General features: G+C 38.2%; 1 protein-coding gene across 1 annotated transcript in view; it reads right to left on the bottom strand.

Moving 5' to 3' along the window:
- The window catches only part of Pbp95 (proximal sequence element A Pbp95), a 542,864-nt gene that overhangs the window by 318,305 nt on the left and 208,576 nt on the right, over nt 1-15,983 (bottom strand). The window contains exon 8 of the mRNA XM_090372002.1: nt 4,702-4,774. Within this exon, the coding sequence (XP_090228128.1) occupies nt 4,702-4,774 (73 nt within the window). The remainder of the gene's footprint in view (nt 1-4,701; nt 4,775-15,983) is intronic.

The following is a 15,983-nucleotide window of genomic DNA, read 5'->3' as shown; positions in this document are numbered from 1 at the left end:
ACCTCCCCAGGGTGTCGCGATGCACAGTTTGAGAACCGCTGCTTTATGCAATAGAAATGCTACCCTAGCAACTGGTCTGCACTTTTCCAGAAGTACAATTTTGATTTTCAGTGAAATGATAAGGCATCATCAAATCTATAAAAAAAAAAAAAAAAATGAATATTTTTCATTATTTTACTGCATTCATTACTACAGAACTAAATATTACTCAGCCCCAATTACATCTGTTTGATATCTTTAAAGGACAGCTAGAAAAACAGTATGCAGGCTTTAATCTTGAATTAATAAGCTACTACTGTTCTGTTTTTTGATTTTGGTTGAATTATAGCTATAAAAACTTCCTAACTTTTAACATTGTCCCATTTTAGCAGCAAGAATTTTTGCAAATTTTTTTGCATGTTAGCAAATGCCCCATGTTAGCAGCAATTAATGAAGCACTTAGTTTTTCAGAATTTTTAGTAAAATACACAATTTATGATGATCTCTTAGTTACCCCCCCCAAACCTGGCTAATAGTGCAATAGTTTCACCCCCCCCAGCTTTATAATAACCCAGATTCATGTGAATCTGGGTTATTTTATAATTACCATTTCAATATTCAATCAAGGAAAATTTATTTCCAACAAATCTATTCAAATACTATTGACATTTAATTTATTGATTTTATTAATTTAAACTACCATGCCCCAAACTAGAGCAGCAAAGCAACGGGCACAAAGTGGCAGGAGTGCTGTGACTCGGGGGAGAACTGAGGGGGCAGTTCTCCAACGCATCACAGCCTAAAAAAATGTGCAACTTGTGAAATGTTTGCCGAACTCTCTGGAACGGAACATGATATAGCCATGGGGGATGTCTTTGTGTGTGCGCGATGTAAGGAGTGTAAGGAACTCAGGTGACAACTCAGCGTTGTTATGGGCCTATATGAGAGTTTGAGGGACAGGGTGGATACCCTCGAAAGATCTAAACTGAGGGGCCCATCAGGCTCTCAGCTGCCCACATCAACGCCAGATATTGCACTTGGTCATCACGCAACACAGCGGCAACCCCTAAGGCAGAATGCGCTGGTCCCACAGGAACTAGTTGTTGTTGGTGACTCTATTGTCAGGGAAACGGGGCACATGCTTTGTAAAAAGGATAGGTGGAACAGGACCAGGGTATGTCTGCCAGGGGCAAAGATTGATGACGTTGTAGAGCGTAAATCATCTTTCAAGGGCACAAAAGGTGATATAGTTGTACACGTTGGCACTAATGATATTAAGAGTAGGAGACCGGCGGAATTACTCAACAAGTACAGGTCACTGTTGAAAAAAAGCCGTGAAATAGGGTTGAATTTGAAAGTGTCTGCAATTCTGCCCAGACACGATAGGAGGGAGTACATGATGAGAGCCTTGTCGATCAATTCGGCCCTGGAAAGATTGTGCAAGGCTCAAGGGGTAGAATTTTTTTCAGCCTGGACTGTACTTGTTAACAGGAGAGATTTCTTCTACAGGGATGGGATACACTTAAATAGAAATTGTGCAAGAATATTTGCTGATGCTATCGAGGCAGTGTTAGGTGGGTCGGAAAACTGCTAGTTTGGGGGGATACAAAGACTAATAGTTTAACAGTAACCGCAGGCAGAGGTGAAGGTGATTCTTGCACAACTTCTATTAGAATAAGAAGCGACCTGGAGCGAGGGGTGTTGGAGGTTTCAGGGACGGATGGCAGTCATCATGGAATAGTTGGGTATATGGGATGTGTTAGGGTAACAAGGAATAGGCATAGGAGCATGTATGCTTGCATGTATACCAATGCTAGAAGTACAGTAAATAAATTTGATGAATTTGAAGTGTTGGTCAAGACATCAAAGGCGGATATTGTTGGGATAGCAGAGACGTGGTGTCACAAAGATATAAGGAATGCAGAACTGGAATTTGGGGAGTACAATGTGTACAGAAAGGATACACAGGACAGAAAGGGAGGGGGTGTTATGCTGTTAATTAAGAAAAACAAAATCAAAGGAAGTGCACCCAGTTAATATAGATGAACAGTGCTCTGTTGAGTCAGTTTGGTGTGAGATAAGCACTGCGAAAGGAAAAATAAGGGTAGGAGTGTGTTATAGGCCTAATGACTTGAATGAGTACAATGAACAATTGTACAGAGAAATAGAGTGGGCCAGTAAATCAGAATGTCTTATAATGGGGGATTTTAACTTCCCAGATATTGACTGGAACTTGTGGGTTGGTCACTCACACACTAGTCAGACTTTTGTGGATTTATTGGATGATTGTTTTCTGCAGCAGCATTTTCGAGAGGCAACCAGAGAAAGTAACACTCTTGATCTGGTTATCAGCAGTGATCATTCGTGTATTAAGAATTTGCAGATAAAGGAACCACTAGGTGGCAGTGATCACAGTGTGCTGAAGTGGAATTTACTCAAAGAGGTAACTACCGTCAGGGGTAAAGGAAAGGGTTTTTGCTTCCGTAAAGGGGAGTACAGTGGTCTCAGACAGTTTTTAAATTCTGTACAGTGGGATCAACTGACGATGTTACCAACAGTAAATTCTAAGTGGGAAGCATTCAAGGAATTAATCGTGGAAGCTACTAGACTTTATATACCGATTAAGAAATATCGTTCAAGGTTTAGGCCTAAATGGTTATCAAATGAAATAATGAGACTCGTGACAGAGAAGAAAAATGCATGGGATGCATATAAATTATCAGGTGACGCAGAAGCCTGTGGCAGATATAAGCTAGTCTGCAATCAGGTCACAAAGGAGGTTCGGCAGGCGAAGGCGGATTACGAGAAATCTTTGGCAAAAGATGCTAAGAAAAACAGCAAGGATTTCTTTACTTATATAAACTCTAAAAGGAAGGGAATGAATATGATTGGTCCACTTGACATCGATGGTTCGACTGTTGATGATCCTGCTCAGATAGCAAACAAACTGAATGAGTATTTTGCATCTACATTCACAAGTGAGGAATTATTACAATTTGAAAATGGAAGAGGGTTATCAAATTGTAGCAGTGTGCTTAATGATTTTGTAATAACTGAGAGCAAAGTGGAGGAGAAATTGTTGAAGTTAAACATAAGAAAGGCACCTGGGGTGGATGGGATCTATTCAGTTATTTTAAAGGAGGCGGCAAAGCAACTAAGCAAACCCTTAGCCATAATTATGAGAGCATCCTTGAACTCAGGGGAGGTTCCCACGGACTGGAGATGTGCAAATGTGTCCCCAATTCACAAACATGGATCGAAGGGTGACAAGAGTAATTACAGACCAGTTAGTTTAACTTCTGTTCCAGGTAAAATAATGGAGTCACTGGTTAAAGATGCCTTACAGGATCATCTAGACAAGACTGCAGCAATAATTCAAACACAGCATGGGTTTGTTAAGGGAAAGTCTTGTCTGACAAATTTGATTGGTTATTATGATGTGGTCACAAAGGAACTGAATGCAAAAAATAATTTTGATATCATATACTTGGATTTCAGGAAAGCTTTTGACACTGTTGCGCATGGAAGACTACTGTACAAATTGGAGCAGAATGGTATTAAGGGTAAGTTGCTACAATGGATAAAAGGATGGTTAAGTGGGAGAAGACAGAGGGTGGTAATCAATGGGTGCTGCTCTTCGTGGACTAATGTTATTAGTGGAGTCCCACAGGGTTCGGTGTTGGGTCCACTGTTGTTTTGTGTATTTATCAATGATATTGATGAAGGTATATCAGGCTTAATGTCGAAGTTTGCAGATGACACAAAGGTTGGCAGGGTTGTTAATGACAGTAATGGCAGTGAGCTACTGCAACAGGATCTAGATAATTTGGGCAGATGGGCTAAGAAGTGGCAACTGAAGTTTAACCTTGACAAATGCAAAGTACTGCATATGGGTAGAAGTAACCCCAGAGAAACGTACCAACTGTGTGGTACTACACTTAAGGTGGTAGAAAATGAAAAAGACCTGGGAGTAATTCTGCAGTCAGATATGAAGTTTTCTGAGCAATGCAGACGGGCTGCTAGGGCAGGTCATGGGGTTTTGTCAATGATATATAGGAATTTTGCTAGCAGGGAAAAGGAGGTGATTGTCCCTCTGTATAAGGCAATGGTCAGGCCACGCCTTGAGTCCTGCGTACAGGTCTGGAGGCCTCATTTTAGGAAGGATGTAGATTTACTTGAGCGTGTACAGAGAAGGGCAACAAGATTGGTGAGGGGAATGAAGGGATTCTCTTACCAAGAGAGGCTTAAGTTCTGCAAATTGCAGTGGCTGGAGACTAGGCACCTGCGCGGTGATCTGATTGAGGTCTATAAGGCCTTGAATGGGTTGAGCACGCTGAATTCTGATGGGATCCTTCCACTTGTTCAGATTACGAACCTACGGGGACATAAGTTCAAATTAAGAAAGGACAGATGTAGAATAGATGTGCGGAAATTTGCCTTTAGCCAGCGGGTGGTTAATTGCTGGAACAAACTTCCATCTGTCGTTGTGGAAGTTGATAGGTTAAATAAATTTAAGGAGGAACTGGACAGGCATTTGGAGGGAATGGTGTGATTTTTTTTTTTTTTTTTTTGGCTGATGCTGCATAAGCTCCTACACTTGCTTTCTTGCATCATGTGCCACTACTACTACTACTACTACTAAATCTGATGGAACACAATGGAAAATATTTCCTAGTACACAACTACAAAAGAATATTACATGTTATTAGAAATGTTACTTACATCTACATTAGATATTCTTAACCAATCCAATGATCTACCTCTTGTACCTAGCAGTTCATGTTCGGGCATGTGCCTAATGAAAAGTAAAGACAGTCAAAAACTTAATAATTTAATTAATTAACCCATTCATGGCCAAATTTTTAACTGTGAATTTTTTTTTGTGTTCTTCTACTTGATATTATTGACTGAATAGATAAATATTTTCAGATAATGTTTAGAACGAATTAATAAAGAATAAATAGGCAACATATATGCCAGGTTTTATTTTATTTATTTAATTTTATATTTTTAAGCCTGTATAACATAAATGTCCTGCAAGCTTATAACTGTGTAGCAGTGCTACACAGTTATAAGCACTGCTACACAGTGACAATGTCTCCATGAGGATGCTCAAACATTTTCAGAAATGCAAATTTCAAATAAAATTTGGCTTGTTAACAGATCCACGCCACATATATCATGCCTCTTTCTCTCTAAAGTAACAAAATTAGAAAAATCTTCATACACACATATAACAAGAGTTGGAAAAAACCATTATCCTCACTAGAATCGCTCGGGTATATCTCATTCATATCTCTCAATGAAAAGCCATATGGAAACCTATTTTCATGTAAACACACTATTTGAACCCCTAATGAGCTAAGTCCTTTCCTACATAAATCTGCACATTAGTGTTAGTACTTTTCTTGGATGAGAGGTACAGTGGGACTTTATGGATTAAAAAAAAAAAATTATGTTTTCTGCATTTAATTTCTGTCTTGGACACTTAAACACAGATAAGAATAGTCAAAAGCAAACAGCTCTGGTTGAAAGTGATCTGATTTAATTGGGAGAACTGTCAAGGAAACTAGTAATAGTTTTTGTAATAAATATAGGTGAACCAGAAGCAGGGTGTATTTGTCAGGAGCAATAATTGGACATTTACAACAGAGGGCGCTGACTCTCTTTAAAAATTACAGCTGTGAATTACAGGCTCCGAAAAAGCGATAAGTGTTTGCCATTTTATTTACCTAATTGTTATTTTATATTGAACTTTATAAGTAGCCATATAGTTCTAGACACGTTGGTTATTTTTATTTTTAATTTAGATAAGAGTTTTTGTAGATTACTACTTAATATACGTAAAACCGTTGTTTCGTTTGAATCTTGCAGCCATTGTTTTTGTATATAGTGGTAGGGAATTCAAAATTTTAATTGTGGTAACTAGGTAGCTGTAACGTAAAATTATATAGCGTAATTCGCATCCCTGCATTTAGTATTCTATTAGATAGTGTATTATTGACTATTAATTAATTAAATTTATTGATCTTATTAATTTAAAATATCATGCCCCAGACTAGAGCAGAAAAGCAAAGGGCACAAAGTGGCAGGAGTGCTGTGACTCGGGGGAGAACTGAGGGGGACGATTCTCCAACACATCACAGCCTAAAAAAATGTGCAACTTGTGAAATGTTTGCTGAATCCTCTGGAACGAACCATGATCTAGCCAAGGAGGATGTCTTTGTGTGTGCCAGGAGCAGAGAGTGTCTAGAAATTAGGCATCAGCTCAGCGTTCTGATGGGCATCTACGAGAGCTTAAGGTGTAGGGTAGATGCCCTCGAAGAAATTATTATGAGGGGCCCATCCAGCTCTCAGCTACCCAACTCAACGCCAGAGCTCACTCCAGGGCATCAGGCAACACAGCTGCAACCTCCAAGGCAGAATGCACTGGTCCCACAGGAGTTAGTTATTGTTGGTGACTCTATTGTCAGAGAGATGGGGAATATATTGTGTAAAAAGGATAGATGGAATAGTACCAGGGTATGTCTACCAGGGGCAAAAGTTGATGACGTTGTAAAGCAGATATCATCTTTTAAGGGCACTAAGGGTGATACTGTTGTACACGTTGGCACCAATTACATTAAGAGTAGTAGATGTGCAGTTTAACTTAACATGTACAGGTCAATGTTGCAAAAAAGTCATGAATTAGGTTTAAATTTGAGGGTGTCTGCAATTCTGCCCAGACACAATAGGAGGGAGTACATGATGAGAGCCTTGTCAATCCTGGAGGAAATGTGCAAATCTCAAGGGGTAAAATTTTTTCAGCCTAGTCTGTGCTTGTTAACAGGAGAGACTGCTTCTACAGGGATGGGATACAACCAAATAGAAAGGGCAAGAATATTAGCTGATGCTATCAAGGCAGTGTTAGATGGGTCGGAAAACTGATAGCTGGGGGGGGGGATATAAGGACTAATAGTTTAACAGTAGCCGTAGGCAGAGGTGAAGGTGATTCTTGCACAACTTCTATTAGAATAAGTAACGACCTGGAGCGAGGGGTGTTGGGGGTTTCACGGACGGATGGCAGTCATCCTGAAACAGGTGGGTATATGGGATGTGTTAGGGTAACTAATAATAAGAATAGGTACATGTATACCAATGCTAGAAGTATAGTAAATAAATTTGATGAATTTGAAGTGTTGGTCAAGATATCAAAGGCGGATATTGTTGGGTAGCAGAGACGTGGAGTCACGCAGATATAAGGAATGCAGAACTGGAATTTGGGGAGTACAATGTGTACAGAAAGGATACACAGGATAGGAAGGGAGGAGGTGTTATGCTGTTAATTAAGAAAAACATAAAATCGAAAGAAGTGCTCCAGTTGATATAGATGAACAGTGCAATGTTGAGTCATTTTGGTGTGACATAAGCACTGCGAAAGCAAAAATAAGAGTAGGAGTGTGTTATAGGCCTAATAACTCGATTGAATGCAATGAACAATTGTACAGAGAAATAGAGTGGGCTAGTAAATCAGAACGTCTTATAATGGGGGATTTTAACTTCCCAGATATAGACTGGAACTTATGGGCTGGTCATTCGCACACTAGTAAGACTTTTGTGGATTTATTGGATGATTGTTTTCTGCAGCAGCATGTTCGAGAGACAACCAAAGAGGGTAATACTCTTGATCTGGTTATCAGCAGTGATCATTCGTGTATTAGGAATTTGCAGATAAAGGAACCATTAGGTGGCAGTGATTACAGTGTACTGATGTGAGATTTACTTAAAAATATAATTACCATTAAGAGTAAAGAAAGGTGTTTTTGCTTCCGTAAAGGTGACTACAGTGGTCTCAGACACTTTTTAAATTCTGTACAGTGGGACCAACTGATGATGTTACCAACAGCCAATTCTAAGTGGGAAGCATTCAAGGAATTAATAGTGGAAGCTAAACGTTTCATACCTATTAACAAATATTGTTCAAGGTTTAGGCCGAAATGGTTGTCAAATGAACTAATGAGACTCGTGGCAGAGAAGAAAAATGCATGGGATGCATATAAATTATCAGGTGACACAGAAGCCTATGATATATATATAAGCTAGTCTGTAATCAAGTCACAAAGAAGGTTAGGCAGGCGAAGGCAGACTATGAGAAATCTTTGGCAAAGGATGCTAAGAAAAACAGCAAGCATTTCTTTACTTATATAAACTCTAAAAGGACGGGAATGAATCTGATTGGTCCACTTGATATCGATGGTTCGACTGTTGATGATCCTGCTCAGATAGCAAACAAACTGAATGAGTATTTTTCATCTACATTCACACATAAGGAGTTATCGAGGATTGAAAATGCAAAAAGGTTATCAAATTGCAACAGGGTGCTTAATGATTTTGTAATAACTGAGAACAAAGTAGAGGAGAAATTGTTGAAGTTAAACATAAGAAAGGCACCTGGAGTGGATGGGATCTATCCAGTTATATTAAAGGAGCCGGCAAAGGAAGTAAGCAAACCTTTAGCCATAATTATGAGAGCATCCTTGGACTCAGGGGTTGTCCCCACGGTCTGGAGATGTGCAAATGTCTCCCCAGTTCACAAAGAGGGGGGAGGGATCGAAGGGAGATACGAGTAATTACAGACCAGTTAGTTTAACTTCTGTTCTGGGTAAAATAATGGAGTCACTGGTTAAAGATGCATTGCAGGATCATCTAGACAAGACTGCAGCAATAATTCAGACAAAGCATGTGTTTCTTAAGGGAAAGTCTTGTCTGACAAATTTGATTGGTTATTATGATGCGGTTACAAAGGAACTAGATGCAAAGAATAATTTTGATATCATATATTTGGATTTCAGGAAAGCTTTTGACACTATTGCGCATGGAAGACTATACAAATTGGAGCAGAATGGTATTAAGGGTAAGTTGCTAAAATGGATAACAGGTTGGTTGAGTGGGAGAAGACAGAGGGTGGTAATCAATGGGTGCAGCTCTTCGTGGACTAATGTTATTAGTGGAGTCCCACAGAATTCAGCGTTAGGTCCACGGTTGTTTTGTATATTTATCAATGATATTGATGAATGTATATCAGGCTTAGTGTCAAAGTTTTCAGATGATACAAAGGTTGGCAGGGTTGTTAATGACAGTAATGGCAGTGTGCTACTGCAACAGGATCTAGAAAATTTGGGCAGAGGGGCTGAGAAGTGGCAACTGAAGTTTAACCTTGAAAAATGCAAAGTACTGCATATAAGAAGTAACCTCAGAGAAATGTACCAACTGTGTGGTACTATATTTAAGGAGGTAGAAAATGAAAAAGACCTGGGAGTAATTCTGCAGTCAGATATGAAGTTTTCTGAGCAATGCAGACAGGCTGCCAGGGCAGGTCATGGGGTTTTGTCAATGATATATAGGAATTTTGCTAGCAGGGAAAAGGAGGTAATTTTCCCTCTGTATAACGCAATGGTCAGGCCATGCCTTGAGTACTGCGTACAGGTCTGGAGGCCTCATTTTAGGAAGGATGTAGATTTACTTGAGCGTGTACAGAGAAAGGCAACAAGATTGGTTAGGGGAATGAAGGGATCCTCTTACCAAGAGAGACTTAAGTTCTGCAAATTGCATTGGCTGGAGAGTAGGCACCTGCACGGTAATCTGATTGAGGTGTATAAGGCCTTGAATGGGTTGAGCACGCTGAATTCTGATGGGATCCTTCCACTTGTTCAGATTACGAACCTAAAGGGGCATAAATTCAAATTTAGAAAGGACAGATGTAGAATAGATGTGCGGAAATTTGCCTTTAGCCAGCGGGTGGTTAATTGCTGGAACGAACTTCTATCTGTTGTGGAAGTTGACAGGTTAAATAAATTTAAGGAGGAACTAGACAAATATTAAGAGAGCACTGTTTTTTTTCCTCTTCTTTTTTTTTTTTTTTTTTGGCTGATGCTGCATAAGCTCATACGCTTGCTTTCTTGCATCAGACCACTACTACTACTACAGATTGTCAGGTTTTCAGGGAGTTAAAGCGAGCATTATTATTCATGTGGGGACTAACAATATTAAACACACATGACCTCACCATTTGCTGGATAAATAAGGACTATGCTGTAAAAATGCTGAGTGAGCTCAAAATGTGTGCGTTTCTGCAATTCTGCCCGGGCAGAATGCAGAAATATACAAGACTCTAGGGGGAAATTTTTATCGCGCTTGTAGGTAGAAGGAATCTACTTTGTAATGATAGTATTCATTTGACCAGAGTGGTGTAAAGATTTTTGTCAGTATCACTAAGGATATTTATTTTATGAAGATGATAATCATTTGAACAAAGGTGGTGAAAAGATTTTTGCCAGTAACACTAAGCACAGTGACAATAAGTATCATAGTAAAATGGTATCAGAGTAAAACTAGTATCGCTAAGTATCACTAATAGAAGATATATTTGAACGATGTTACCATCCTGAATAAGGTAAATGTTGGAAGTGATCACAGAATGGCAAGATGCACAGTTTATATAGTGTAAGTATAGAAAGGAAAAAACTGACTCAAGTAAATAATACAAAGGTGTATGAGATAACAGAAGAAAAAAGAGCAGTTCTATGAGATAACAGAAGAAAAGAAAAAGCAGTATGTACTGGAACTTAGGAACACATTTGACCTTCTGCAGAACTTTCAAGACCAAGATATCAATAAGGAATATTACAACTTTCTGAAAGTAATAAAGCCCAAGAAACCTATAGGTAAAAAAAGGAATCCAAAGAAGAAAAAATTAGTCAAAAAACACTTACCACGATGAACCGAAAACGACAAATGAAGATCAAAATAAATGCAGACAAGGGCAAAATTGAGTATACTGAGTTATGCAAGGCCAATAGAAAGAGACTCAGAAAGGACTTACTTAAGAAAATTTAACACAAGAAAAGTAGAACAAGCAAGAAAAGTAGAACAAACAAGGACTTAAATCAGCAGTCACGAGCAGTAATACAGAAAGACAAATGATACTGAATCTGAAGAATAGTGATGGTGTACTTATAAATGGCAGAGAAGGCATAATTCAAATATCAGAAGACTACTATAAAGTATTATAAAAGGAGCAAGGGTATGATGCCAGCAATGGAGAAGATAGGTCACAAATTAGCAACACATATGACATACCCAATATCCTTCCTGATGAGGTAGAACATGCATTGAAGAAAATGAAGAATCGAATCAAAAACCCATGTGAAGGTGAAGTTACTGTAGAGTTGATGTCTTTGTCTGTAGAGTTGAAATTTTTCCCATCGTCTACTGCAAACAATGCCTGAGCAAATTTTGTGCATAAATAGTATGCTTTTAAATTTGAAATAACACTCTGATACATAGGCTGGAAGTCATGTTTGCTGGTAGAAATATGACTCTCACATTCAAATTGAAATCATCTAGATGTGTAGGATGTCCAGGAGCATTATCTAATAGAAGCAAAATCTTGAAAGGAACGTGACTGTCTTTACATTATTTTTAAACCTTGGGAATGAAATAGCATTTAAACAATTCTCAAAAGAGAGATACTGTCATCCATGCTCTCTGGTTCGATCAGAAATGCATGGGTAGGGTGGCTTTATTGATGTTTTTAAATGCATGAGGATTTCCAGAATAGTACACAAGCAGTGGTTTTAATCTGTAATCTCCTGCTACATTAGCCCCAAGCAAGAGTATGGCCCTATCTTTTGAAGCTTTGAAACCTGGCATTGTCTTTTCCTCTTTGGCAATGTATGTTCGATCCAGCTTTTTTTTTTTTTTTTTTTTTTCAATAAAGAGCAGTCTCATCAACATTAAAAATTTGCTGTGTTGAATAACTGCCTTCATCAATAATTTTTTCCAACACATCACAAAATTTCTCTGCAGCTACAGAATTGGCACTGGCGACTTCACCGCATATTTTAACATTGTGGAAACCAGCATGATGCTTGAACCAGATGCAAAATACGTTTCCATATTTTTTTATCAGTTGGCACCGGCCAGAAAAAACTTACATAAAGTCAAATTTGCATAAGTCGAGTATTACGTAGGTCGGGGAGTTCTTGTATTACTACTTTGGTTTCTTTCTCTCAGGTGACAGAGACCAAATTTCAGTCTTCGTGGCTTGGACTTACGCTCATATTTGTGGCTGCACACTTTGATTCAAAAAATTACTCACTGGTTAGCATAATTTTTATGAGGATGCATCAATTGGGCAGATGAGTTGAGAAATGGCAATTGAAGTTTAACACTAACAAAAGAAAGGTACTGCACATGGGTTGTAATAATTCCAGAGTAACATATAAACTGTGTGGTACTACACTCAGGGTAATGGAAAATGAAAAAGACCTAAGCATAATTGTGCAGTCAGCTATGAAGTTCTCTGAGCAGTGCAGACAGGCTGCCAGGATAGTTCACAGAGTTTTGCCAATGGTACCCAGGAATTTTGCTAGCAAGGATATGGAGGTGATTACCCCATTGTTAAAGGCAATGGTTAGGTCATATCTTGAGTATTGGATACAGGTCCGGAGTCCTAATTTTAGGAAGAATGAACATGGGATAGATGTGCAGAAGATTTGCCTTCAGCCAGTGGAGAGTTGTTTGTTGGAACAAACTTCCATCTGTTCTGCAAGTGGGTAGTTTGAATAAATTCAGGGAAGAACTAGACAAACTATTGGAGGGGATGGAACAGGTGATATGTGTGCGTGTGTGTGCGCGCACGTGCATGCGTGCATGCTGATGCTTTATTAAGTTTGCTTTCTTGCATCATTTGCCATTACTTATACTGATATGACCTTGACAAAATCTTTGAGAGCAATGTGAAATCATGGTACATTTGACTGCTAACTTACTACATACTTCCTACAATAATTCATAAATTTGTGTCAGAATTCAACCACATAAAGTTTCACTTTTGATAAAATATCTTTAACCTGAAACAAAACAGCACCCATTTATAAAATCCTCTACACATTTAATTCACAAATTTTGTTTCAAACAGACTAATGTAGAGGTTAACTTCAAATTATTATCCAGATAAATGTCAGTTGCACAGAAGTCTGGAATGAGGAGCATATGTACAGTGTGCATTCCTTTTTGGATAACCCTTGTACTATCTAAATTAAGATAAAAATGACATATAACAAGAAAAAAAATGTCAACAGAAAATGTCATAGTTTGGTTTCTTCACCAAAGAATATTTATAATTCTCTAACCCCCCCCCCCAAACACTGGGCACCAGACATGTGAACATATACAGGGTGTTTTAAAAGTATGTGTAAAAATTTAGGATGTATTCTACTGTTTAAAATGAGAGAGAGAGAGAGAGAGAGAGAGAGAGAGAGAAAGAAAAAAAAAAAAAAAGTCATGCAAACATGTTTGAAAAATGCTTTATTTTGGGATTATTAATTATATGTTCAAAAGGACGTACAAAAAACCTTTAATTTTTAAGTCTTGCCTACTGATTTTACAATAACTGTTTTAAGTGACATCCTTACACCTGAAAACCCGACTATTTTTGGTTAGTCGAATCAGTGGCAGCCAAATACCTTCAACATTCTTGGGATGGTGATTGTCACGCAGATTACTTCCCAGCCAATATCCATTCTTTGTTGCAGTTCAGCAATAACTGAAAATTCTATTTCAAAGAACAGGATTCTCAGCTGGAACAAGAAAATATTATTATGCATGAACCACATCATGTCTTGCCAGAGAGAGAGAGAGAAGGACAACTGCAAGAAATTCTATATTAACATTTGGTGTGGTATTGTTCACCAGATAAGTTAAACTTTGTCTGGTTAGTTGCTAGCCAAGTTGAACTTTTTTATAACAATGTAACTGATCATGAACCCCGTTCATGATCAGTTTCCTAACTAATCATGGACAATATGGTACCAGATACTAATATAGAATTTCTCTTGAAGCATCCTAACCATTTACACCATATGGGTTTTCTTCCAGTAAAATATCCACTAACCAAAGTTGTGCAATTTGCTGATTCCCTTCTAAGCAAAGCTTATGTTATCGATAAATAGTAACAACTCACAAAATCAAGGTCTTGAGCACAAAAAAGAGGAGCCACTGACATTACTGTTGTCACAGATGGTAGACTACTGAAGTCAAATGATTGGAATTTTTGCAATTGAAAAGTGCACAGTTACTGTTAAGAATGCACCAAAAAGACATTCAGAGAATCCACAGAGTAGCACCAATTTGTCAGGTGGATCTTCTTCTTATACCACGTCAAGAATTCTGTCTTCAATGTCTTGTTGGTAGGCATGTAGTTGTCCTTGCAGCATGGAGAACTGCACTACTGTCCCTCAAACCCTATTATTATTATTATTATTATTATTAGCCATATGGTGCAAGGAAGCCTGAGGCTTATGCTGCACTAGCCAAAAAAAAAATTCCCGAGTTACCCTGAGAGAGAGAGATTAGACCGGGCTCGAACCCCGGTCTAATCAAGAAGCGTGTGCTACGCACTGCTGCTCCTGTCTACCTGGCTATGGAGGCGCCAAGAGAGAGAGAGAGAGAGAGAGAGAGAGAGAGAGAGAGAGAGAAGTAAAAAGGAATCACCAAGAATGATGATATCCAGCTCAGGACCCTGGGTGTGCCAAGCCGATACTCACCAGATGTGAGCCCCTGAAGTTTTTGTGGTATAATCATTTTCCTTCGAGTGAATTTCCTTAAGTATGACCAAATATAAGGTTTATATATATATAAATATAAGGTTTTTATATATATATATATTTTTTACCCAATATTGCAAAATTAAATTCTGTGACAGTTTTTAGCTTCGCTGCTGTGAAACTGAAAGCAATGTCACTGAATGAGCCTCAGCAAATGAATATTAGAGTAAACCCTGGATTTAACAGACTTTAGATTTAATGGACAAAAAAAATGACCTCGCAACAGGGGCATATTCTGAAGTTTCATGAAATAGAGAAAACCAGGAACTCATAATAAAAGAACTACAGACAGTCTAAAAGCAAGTAATACTTGAATTATAAACAAACACAATTCTAAGCTTCATCGCATTACGAATACTACTCACAGGATTAAAAACTTTGCCTTTAAAACAAGTTGCTTTGGTTTTGCACTACTTTCAAATAATAAAATACATTCAATTTGCTCCAACATCTAATGCAGGGTTGTAATTTTTAAGAGGAATCTCACAGACGCGTAGCCCTCAATAATTTTCATTGATCTATGGTGTTGGTGGAAACTTTGTTTCATTGATGCACGTTTTTTTTGTTATTATAGTGTTATGCAGCATGTGTGCTTGCATTACTTCTTCCATAGTAAAGCTTGGATTTTGTTCAGAAAAAAAACAAGAATATTTTCCATGCTTGATTCTGCAGCAACCCAAGTTATCTTTTCAGTTGTGTCAATGTCCTCTTCTTCTACATCTAAGTGCATCATCTAGTTTCTCAGAAGTAATGACACTATTAATGATTTCTTGATCTGAGAATGATTGTGATAATTCAACCTCATTATCAACAGCGAGCCATGCATCAATATCTCCAACTTCAAGCTATGTAAAGGATTTTCTGTTGTGGTGGATTGAACTGTTTGCATTATTTCTTCAATACTTTTTTGCATTGACCTTACATTAAAACCATCAATATCATCTTCATCAGATGGTAAGTTGGAAGATGTGACACTTGGCCATAATTTCCTCCATGCTCTCTCACAAGAGTGATGGGTTTCACAGTATTCCAAGCAATTGCTATAGAATATATTACATCTTTAATTGTGAAGCCCTGTTGAAAGTTGAGAATGGAGGTATCCTTGCTAATAATTTGTTTCATAAAATTACTTCTGCAATGGCATTTAAAATTTTGGATAACTTCTTGATCCATGGGCTGAATGTGTGTGTGTGTGTGTGTGTGTGAGAGAGAGAGAGAGAGAGAGAGAGAGAGAGAGAGAGAGAGATGACATTGGATGGTAAATAACAGGAAAAAATATTTCCGCAATCAGGAACTAATTTGGATTCATGAGGATGAGCCCTACAGTTATCAAGAAGTAAGACACACTTAGATCCC

The sequence above is a fragment of the Mastigoproctus giganteus genome, chromosome 4, assembly GCF_048544385.1.
Source record: "Mastigoproctus giganteus isolate SK-2022 chromosome 4, ASM4854438v1, whole genome shotgun sequence".
NCBI lineage: Eukaryota > Metazoa > Arthropoda > Arachnida > Uropygi > Thelyphonidae > Mastigoproctus > Mastigoproctus giganteus.
This window is presented reverse-complemented; position numbering and strand designations above follow the sequence as displayed.